The sequence below is a fragment of the Aquila chrysaetos genome, chromosome 8 (genome assembly GCF_900496995.4).
Source record: "Aquila chrysaetos chrysaetos chromosome 8, bAquChr1.4, whole genome shotgun sequence".
Lineage (NCBI taxonomy): Eukaryota > Metazoa > Chordata > Aves > Accipitriformes > Accipitridae > Aquila > Aquila chrysaetos.
The window spans coordinates 17778713-17789213 of record NC_044011.1 but is presented as its reverse complement, the minus strand read 5'-3'; the positions used below and the strand labels follow the sequence as shown (position 1 = coordinate 17789213).

The 10501-nt window shown below is 36.1% G+C and overlaps 1 protein-coding gene across 4 annotated transcripts in view; it reads right to left on the bottom strand.

Moving 5' to 3' along the window:
- Nucleotides 1-460: 460 nt before the first annotated feature.
- ZDHHC14 (zinc finger DHHC-type palmitoyltransferase 14) overlaps nucleotides 461-10501 on the bottom strand; it is a 114975-nt gene continuing 104934 nt past the window's right edge. For 2 of the 4 annotated variants that reach the window (XM_030022226.2, XM_030022227.2), the window contains exon 9: nucleotides 461-1672. In XM_030022226.2, coding sequence (XP_029878086.1) covers nucleotides 1316-1672 — 357 coding nt within the window. In that variant the 3' untranslated portion in view covers nucleotides 461-1315. Of the gene's footprint in view, nucleotides 1718-10501 lie in introns of all 4 variants that reach the window. The other 2 variants (XM_030022222.2, XM_030022225.2) reach the window with 1 other exon arrangement.

Below are 10501 nucleotides of genomic sequence, written 5' to 3'. Positions count from 1 at the left end.
CTTAAATAAAAAAAAAAAAAAAAAAGAAAAAAGCACAGAAAGATATTCTATGAAATCAAGACTTCCATCTAAAATAATAAAGGACAAAAATAAATGAAGGATGATGGCCGGCGGCAGCTACAGTCAATTGTTACCCATTTAAGATTACTTCACTAAGCTGCCTGTCTTTGTCTTGAATCTTAAGCCCCTCACCCTTTAGCCATATGATAAGGAACACAGAATTACAGTCCAAGCAGAGGCTCACTCTGCTGTTTCCAAATAAAGACTTCTTATGGGAACAAATACACATCTCAAACAAAACCATAAAAGATGCTGAAGCAATTGTAACCAGCTCTTCCTCCATAGCTCTAGTTTCATTATGTAAACATATTCCAGTCAAATCTTTACAAACTACGTCAAAAAGTCATGATTTCCCCCCCTCTTACCCCAGGAAAACTGTGCAAGGATAACTGTACACATGTCCAAGAAATAGAGGATGTCATTTTATTGGAGGTCCACAGGTAACTGTATCACATTAGGGAGTGGAAGAATCTCGTGGTATGGCACAACACAATACTTCACTCTAAACACTTAAACAGAAGGCTAAATGATATGCAACATGATCAAATCAGTAATTCTCCATCTTCTAGGCACCACTGATTAATTTAAAATAAACTTTAATAAATTGAAAAAATAATATAGTCCATCAATTTGTTTGTTGCACTGTCTTTAAATGAAACAGCACTTTGAAAGTCACAAATAAAAAAGCAGCACTTTCTCTTAATACCAACACCACTGTAACACATACTGTAGCGTGGCATGCAAATCCATATCTGCAGTCTTTTTTTTTTTTTTTGTATTAACAAATGGAATGGTAATTTTCTATCTCAAATATTAGTAGCATAACATGTAAGTGCAGATCATTCTGGCCACAAGTGTGGTAAGCCTTAACAAGTGTGTATTACAAGAGCATAGAACACAGAGCATGACACTTACATCCAAGAATCTCTCTCTTTTGTACTGTACATGGTGTTTGTAACAGGCTGACTTCCAACTTGCTGTACCCCAAGCTTCAGGAAACAAGATTATTGACCGTTTCTGGTTTTGTTTAAAAATAAAATGCAGTCACCATCAAAGCACAACCATTAACAATCTGGTCAAAAAAATGCCATAGCTCCATTGAAAAAATAACTTGTCTTTTTAGTAGACTCCATTACGCGTTAAAGTTTCCATTATAGGCATGTTACGAAGTCTTAAAGTGGTACTGCAGTGTCATTCCTGTTAAGTAGAGATTTGTATAGACACCAAGAAACGGTGCAATGTTCAAAAAAGCTGTTCAAACTGAGCTAAGCTTCACGAGACCACGTACTGAGTCTTCATGCAATGAATCCTGGCTGGCTAGACTCAGGATGTGCATTGTATGGCTGTGTGTAATAGGACTTCCGCTTGGCAGCATCCCAGGGGGTGACGGAGCTTCTTCAGGAGTGAGAAACTGATGACCTTCGTGTTCCTCTTTTAATGGTATCATGTCTGTCAAACCTGTATCTGATGTGAGATTTGGCATAGAAGATGGTGGTGTTGGTTGCCCTAGAGTTAGACTTGCACAAGGCCCACTGATAGTAGTCTTTCCTGGTAAAGGTAGCTCTTCACTAGTTATGCTTGGCTCACTCTGTAGCAGGGGGGTGGCAGCGGCCTGCAAAACGAATTTAGTGCTCTGAATGCACTGATCTTGGTCACACTGTAGAATGGAAGGGTGTCAAAATCATATAAGGCAAACAAAACAGAGAAAAAAGGGAGAAAATGGACAAAAAGGTATGGAAAAGAATGGGATGTGAAGAGAAAAAAAAGAAAGCCATTAGTATCATTCCATGGTTAGCCACCCAAAAATCCCATTGCATGCTGCCCAGGAAAAAAAAAAAAAAAAAAAAAGCATGCATAACTGAGCCAGTGCTTCATATTACTATTGAAGTAAATTATGATAAACATTTAGTGTTCACTTCAGGGTTTTGGTAACCTTTAATATAATATTTTGTGAGTACTGTCATTCAAAAGCTTTGCTTATTCTTGTTAGAAGCCATTTGGAAAGCCTAGCTGCACAGTCCCTGTGTAACTGACTGCATCAGGCACCTCAAAACCTCTCCAGTTCCAGGTGAGGTGAATCACTTCCATGCTACTCGTTCTACCCTAGAGTAGCTAGCAGTTCAGACACAGGCCCAAAAGCATAATCTAAGCATCTTTCCAAATTCAAAAACGCTAGGCAAGTGTCTTTTTTTAAATTGGTCTTTACATGTAGGAATTAAGGTGCTACAGAAGATTTCCAGAACAAGAATTCCTTTGATGCAGGTGATTTTATAAAGATATAGCTGACAATACAGCCTCTATGAGCAAAAATTCCCACCCCCTCCCTATTTAATATATTATATATACACTCTAGAGAATATTCGCAACATTATTCGCAATACTCTAGAGGATGTGTAGAAATTAGGCAGCACTGCAGATGCATTAATTTGATATCAACTTTCATGATTTTTAGGCTGTTTCTTGATTAATTTAATTTTGACAATGTGAAGAATCAAGGTACAAAACACAAGTTTTCTGGCAAGCACTTTCACAATAACAAGCCAAATTCAGAATTATATAAATCCAATTAAGTTCAGTGAGTATTACCAGGAATGCTTTCGCTCTACATCATTCCTAAGAACTGTTTATACAAAATTATCATTCATTCCTTGAGATGACAAGACAGGCAGGTGTTTCAATAATGTCCAGCTAGCTAAGTGGGTAGTATACCTACTGCCAAATTAAGTTTCTTTAACACAAACTGGCATGATTTTTGAGAGCTTCCAAGGACAATATATATTTAATTCATAGCCTGATCAGTTATAACACCTAGAGATTTTAAAAATCCTGTTAGATTCATTTGCCATATTACTGTTCTGCTGTGCAAGAGAAACACTACAGTCAATGAATACAACTCTATATCCAATGCAGCTAAGAAAATCTGAAAGCAAGCAAGCAGAATAAAAAGAAATATATCCAAAGGTAAGACATGCCTATTCACTGTTGTTATTTCACGGATTCTGTTAAAGCAATATGTTCTGCTTTATGACTGACTTCTTTGATCTATTATCAAATTACTGAAAGACATTACAAATCCAACATCTGTTTAAGATATTCCTCATCATAACCACTGCTACTAACATTACGGCAATTCCCTAAAATGCCCATTTGAGTTTAATAAGCCACTGTGATATACTCTATGCAAACTCACAGAGACTTTTGCTTCCTTTAGTGTAGATGAAAACCACCACTATGAATGCTTTCTCTGATATTTTCAAGTCCTCCAATTCCACTACTGAATAGCTTAATGATGGATGCACACACATTACATGCAGAAAGTGTGCAAGCAGACTACTTGGTCACAGTAGAGAGGCAGTATTTTAAACGTGTCTAAGTGGTTTAGGACTCCCAGACCAACTACTTTTTGACAGGCAGAAGTCTGATCCTTACTCAGTTACATATTTTCCAACACACACACTTTCAGAAAGATAAATGCACCAACTTCCTGTTACGTAAATTGAGTTCATATACGTTGGAAGCAATTTTTTCCTCCACAAAATGATGAACAGCCCCAGCCAAACAACTGAAGTGGTCCCATATCATTTCAGATGGATTACTCACAGGATTAAAGCCAAAACCTTGTGTAAGTACCTTACTAAGAAGAAAACTGTCAGCATCTTTTAAAGTCAAGCTTTCAGTTAGTAATTCAGTGTGAATAACTCATTCTTGATTAATACACTGTTATTCATACCTGCTTATTTCAATTAAACTACAGCCTTTCAACCAGCCTTACTATGCAGACCTCAAAAATTTGTTAAATGAATTTTCAAACTTCAGAAAGACCAGCAAAATCCATCTTATCTGAAAAGTGGTAGCCAAAGAGCATGTTACATAACAAAGGAATGCCTATAACCGCTGGGGTACACTGAAAACAAATAGTATTAGCAGCTGACTTATTTCTTTAGTGAAGCTTCAGCACTGATCTTCAAAAGGAAATCATTAATGTGTTCCAGGCAATACAAGTACACAGCTTTAAATTAGCTGCAGATAATTTACTTGAACTCGTTGTATAGCCTGAATTCATTTTCTTCTTACTGAACTCTAGTGCATTTCAACTGAATCAATATCAAAAAGGTAAAGTAGCCTCATAAAGCTCTATTAAACAGAGTGTTATAAAACTTTTCCAGGTGCTGTATATCTCTCCTTCATTTTCATGCACTTCTGAGTTCCCTAAAGCCTCTCCTTTTATTCAGATACATTTCAGGTTTTCTTTTTTTGGTTCTATTTAACAGTGATCAACATGAAATATCTTAGGAAAATACAGGCTGTCAACAGTTTTCAAAAGTGAACTAGAGTGGGGTCTATACTAGAAAAGGTAGATGTGTTCAATGAAGCTCTCCAAAACACCTGATAAAAACAACACGTACTATAGAGGTAGACCATTCTTGAGTCTAAACAGCCAACACAAAACTAAACAAGAATATCAGATTTGTTTATAGGGCTGGCACGGTGGTTTTTCCTTGATTCCATATTTCACTCTTAACTAAATGAAATGTAGGGCCAGAAGTCTTAACAGCTATTAATCATATGAATTATTCAATGCCAGCATTTCAAATGAAATAAAAAAGCCTATGATTGTAACAAAAAAGGAAGCCAAGCACTGAAATCTAAATAGCTAAAAGATCTACTGTAGAAATTATTCCACCAGTACCTTCTTACTTCAGATCTACTGATTTTCTTTCCCACTTACAATTTCCACTGTTTCAGAGGAACAGCAGATTCTGAAGGTAAGACAAGTTTAATAAGTTCTACAAGTACAGAAGTTCAATTACATATGTGCATAGAATTTTTTTAGCCATCTCTGTATTTATTTTCACATCAAAAGGTACAAATTAAAGCAAATTAGACAAAACCTAAAATTCTGTGTTTATTTCACAAACAATAAATACAAACAACTAAGGAAACAATATTTTTCATTTTTTTTTCTGAAGAAAATCTTATTTTCTTCTAAGCTACACAAAACATACATGTTAACATAGTTGTTGTACATGGCAAAATATTTTTCACATTTCAAATGCCAAAGCCAGAGATTATTTACTTTGAATTTTGAATTAACTTTGTTAAAAATTTTCTAAACACTAGTAACATTAAAGAATTGTTACAGTTCTCAGAAGATGGAGAAAAGCAGGTCGAATTATCTCAGCATCTCTGAATAAAGTACAAACAAGAAGAAGTTCGGATGAGACTGACAGCACTGAATGATAGTTCTGTAAGTAACAGAAAGGATGCTGAAATACCATAGTAGATGGATACAATAGATGGGTAAAGAGTGGAGGGATGGAGCTGTATAACTGTTCCCAACAGCTGTAGGATTTCACACGCAAAATCATGGCATTGCAGATACTGTGCAACAACTGAGCCACAAACCCCACCAAGTCAATGGCTCCACTAGCAAGTAGTACAGTGCATCAGGAGTAATCTATGAAGAGAAACGCTTCTGAAGCCAAAGGGGAAACTATACCTGTTCCAAGGATTTTACTTCAGACTAGCTACTGTTTGTTTTTATGGACTGAATGTCCGTGAATGGTTAGAGCATGCCGGGTGCATTCTGGGAGCACACCTTCTGAAAGATATCTAGTTCATGTGCTCCGATAGTGTTCTGCAATGTGAACAAAAATGCAGTAAATATGCACAATCAAAAAAATTTCTTCTAAAACTTATCTCAACCCAAAGCAAAATGCTGAAGTTGATTTACTGCATGTGCCCTTAACCCATTTTAACAATGAAGTAAAATGCTTTAATGAAAAACTTCTGTCAACCTTGACTGTGGTCATGTTGACTCAATAAGAGCCCTAAGTTACATTTCAGGCAATGATAAATTATACTTGTGAAGTATGACAGTAAATAGACAAGGAAACACACTTGTAAAACTCCCAGTGAAGTGGGGCTCCTATTCTTGCTGATCCTTTTACTGTCATGATAGAAATACTTACTCCTAATAATGAGAATATGAAAAGCAAAGGAAAAAGTATGCTAGGATGCTCAGAGTTAATATTCCCTGGATAAGCTGGATTCCTGTTTCCAGATCAGTGCTAGAAATACTGATGTGAACATTTAGGAGAGGACTTTCCTGCATGTCTCACTGTTAATGAATGTTGCGCATGCACTATTATGGTTCCTACAATTTTAAGTGGTACGTATCAGTAAGAAAACAAACATTCTAACTAAAGAATTTGCATCCAGGAAAGGAAAGGAAAGGGAGAACTGGAAATAAGGGAATTTGGCACACAAGGAACTACCTAAGCACTGAAGAAGAGATGCCTAGAAATGCAGGAGTACAAGCGAATTTTTTAAAAACAAAGAAATAAACCTGTTCTGACACAAAGGCAGATAGAAGTAAAATCTATCACTTTATAAGGCATTAGAGAATTCCTAGAGACGTCATAGTAAAAATAAACAAAACTAATTCCTCTAAAAAAAGTGCATGGAGTGAGATACATTCTGTGTTTCTTCATAATGGATTACTAAAGAATAAAATACCCTATGTCAAAACCCAAGAACCAACTCAGGCTTTTAAGAGAAAGCTAAGTACTACAGAAGTGCAGATGTAGGTAATGGTAGCTGATGGGTTTATGGTGAAATAAGAACTTTTTTCAGAATACAAAGAAAATAAACCTTAAAGAGAAAGAATAAAATACAGACAAAATTATGATTTCATAATGGGTGAGATACTGTGTTTCATAAAAAAAAATTCTTAAAAATGAGAAGAGAGATACTTGGGCAATCAAACTAATGAAGAGCTTGTAAAAATAATCAGCAATAAAATGCAGTAGGGAAATACTTCAGAAATACCACCTCTACAGATCATTATCTCCATGTGACCATGCTTGTCACATGGATAAGGATATTAAGAAGCTGGCTAATGAATTTAGCAGATTAATTTCAAATTATATTGGAAAAAAGATTAAAAACACTGGGAATGTACCAGGAAAAAAAATAATTACATGTGCTTCCAGCCTTCAAAAAAGTAAACACAACTTCAGCTCCTAGTAAAATAAGGAGGTACTAAGGAGAGAATAGGAGAAAAAGCTCTTTTATAAGATTGAGGGGAAAAAAAAATCATAGTATGGGTCTGTGAAGCACTGATTATAGCAACAACCCTGACTTTCTGAGATTGTGACAAACCGAGTCACTAGCACGAGTAGGGTAGCTCCTATATGAAATATTCAAAGTCTCAAAGGCAAAATTACCACAAAAGCTGTTAAATACAAAAATAGTGCCCCACAAATGGTATCCTGAATAAGAGATAATGTATTGCACTGATAACAAGTGTCTGGCAAGTTTAAACTTAGCCTGATATTTATTTTGAGCTTAAATGCAAAAATGATGCTATGCTAAAAGATGTATTAAAATAAATGAAAGCAGAATATAATACTAAGCAACCCAGAAAGATTTAAAGAATGATGAGAGGCTAGTTGGGTGAGGCACAAGGATTCTATTTAGAAAGACACAAGTCACTGAGTAAAAGATTTGAGGGAAGGGAAAAAAAAGAAAGGAAAGAAGGAAGGGAAGGAATAAGAGAAGACAAGTGTGAGAGAAGATGCTCATTAAAATCTTCCTTTAATATCAATGGGCAGGAGAGACATTTTAGCACGCTATATGGATTAAGTAGTATAACATCTAGACATTAAGATTCAATGTAGAGACAAGAAGATGTAATGCATTCTGGAATAAAATCCAAGGAGACACAACATAAAGGTGTACTGCACTTCAGATTTCTAATAAGTTACTTCCTGTACTCAAAAGTGTTAAACTTCCTAAAATAGTGTAATTATCTCTGATGACATATAAATGGCTAAACCTCTGCCTTTTAAAAAGTATTTATGGACTAAGAGTATGACCTACACACGCTCTTAAGTCAAGGGATTTCACTTTGCCTGTCCTTATCTGAAACCACAATAATACAAGTTGCAGTACCAGATACATCCCCTTCAAGCTTGCCAGTTCTTTGTGGTCCACCTGCCTCAGCTCCAAGAAAGCGTTTTTCATTTTATGCCTCTGGCTTTTTCCCAAGAGGTGTGTAACCTTCCAGAAGGGAAGGCTGAATCGTATTCCATCTTTTGCCTAACCTTTGTCAGTGACGACACGAGGTAAAAAGGAAACCTTTACTTCCACAAAGAGTTTCCCTTTACTGTTTTGCTTCCACTGGAGTCTTGGGCTTGAGCTAGTCTATATTTAAACCATCAATCACCAAAGGAAATCTTGATGTTTGTGTCTGAACTTATAGCAAGAGGGATTCAGGAGAATCTTGCAGAAATTCCTTCTCTAAAAAAAAACCCAACCAAAAAAACCAGACAATGGGATGCCACATGCCTTGTTTTACTTCTGCCATAAAATGTACTCCACTGCCTTTCACTCAAGAATCTTCCACCGTCCTTTTCAGCAGAGAACAAGTGAATGGCTGGTGTTCTCAGTGCTCCTGTTCCCAAACTTCTTCAGAAAAATCTAAGATTGTGTACTGGGAAGAAAGCTGAGAGAAACAGATACTGTAAAGCCTGGAAAAGTACTAGGGGTCACTTCATGGGAAAAAGGTTTAAATAGAATGATGACTTGATTATTTCTGTCTACATTTAAATTGGAACAGGAAATCCGGTAACTGAACAGAATGGCTGAAAACAACTAAGCTAGCTGTAAGGTGAATTAATTTTGGTAGGAAAAAAGAAAGTCTGTTATGTGGATGAGACTGAGATCTTAACTGTGAAATAGGGAAATCAGTTTTGTTGTTTGCTGCTTTATGAGATAGAAGAGATGGGAACCTTAAAGTAGGCAGAGAGTCTACTGAGAAGAGCAAAAATGTTGACCTCAGAACACAGAAAAAGGGAGATGTGAAACAAGAACAAATCAGAGGCAAAGTTACGTCCCACAGCATTGTTGCCAGCACAAAATGAATTTATAATTTCTTATGCTTCAAACAACTCAGGAAAGAATGCAAGATTTTAAATAGGGAAGAGAAAATAGTGCTAGAGAGACTGGGAAACTAAGCAGGTCTTTAACAGTTTGCAACAAAGCTCAAGGGAGAAATTTTAATGCTGATAGACAGCTGCCACTAGAAGCCAATTGGTCTTGAACACAGACCAGCAATAATACCCTGAGAAAAGTAGCATCACAGTCTTAAAGATATTCCTCCATAGCAAACAGGACGTATTACTTTTTTCAAGCTTTTTCTGAGACATCATTTTCAGGAATGAAAGCTGCACATTTCCAAGTGACTCTGATAACTGTTAAAGAACCCAAGCCTTTCCCAGCTAGAGTAGCGTGATGTTCTAGGATATAAGAAGTTCAAAGCCTTAAAGAATTTGCATAATTACAGGTATTAAACTCTAAAATCATAACAGTTAGCTGCTTGACTTAAAGTAATACCATAACATATCTCTCCATTTCTAGAGACAAATTTAGTCAATTTTCTATCAAACTGGCACAAGATTTTCTCATTAATATCTAGTAATAATGATAGTGTCTTCTTATAATGCAAGTATAATTCTTGTAATGTTAAGATAATTTAATGCCAGGGACTTACTGTGGGTTAATGATCCTCACAAATAAGAAGCCTTGACAGAGTCAGAAAGTTTGGGTAATCCCTGAAAGGCCTTAGGCTATTTCTAAGGTTTGCTTTCTCATTCTCTCTCTCTCCCTCTTTAAAAAACCTTTTCTCTTCAGAGTTACATTTTCTTTGAGTAAAATTTGCATGGAGCATTACCTTGTTCTGCACAACTGCACCTCATGAAAGATTCAGAGTTAATACTGTGTCTCTAATACATTTTCTCATTAAGGAATCTAACAAATCTTCTATTTAATCCTCAAAATAGTGAGTAAAAACAGCTTAGGAACTACAGCAAAATTTTTATGCCAGTTTATCAGTGACACTAAAACTAATCTGTCTGGGAAGAGTGAGTCTTTTCTTCTTTTGTTCAAAAGCAAGGCTGAATTACGTCAGAAGGCCTTGTGCCCGCCTCTTTTTTGGCAGAGGGAGGGCGTCCATAACTCATGGCTTCTTTGACAAAGTCTTAGAACCCACATAATATGAAGATATGTGGATAACAATTCAGAAATAGGCACATATGTAAGATGCTTGCCTTTGGAAAAAGATCTCTTTCCAGTTAGTCTCTTCTTCTTGGCACTGGAAATCTTATCTTCCATTATGATAGCCAATGCTACCAGCAAAAAAACAAAGTAAAAACTATTGGCACAGTTTCAAAGATGTTTAAAAGCTTTTGTTGTGACAATCCAGTTGCCATTTTTTGTTCATTGGAAGTTCAGTGTCCTCCTGCTCTTTCTTCAACATACTTCTCCCCTAGAAACTCCTCTTTGTTCATCTTTGCTTTTTAAAACACATTAGTCTATGCAAAACTGAAGTGTACAAGCAAAGAAGGAAATAGAGTATGAAGAAAGTGCCATACAAAAT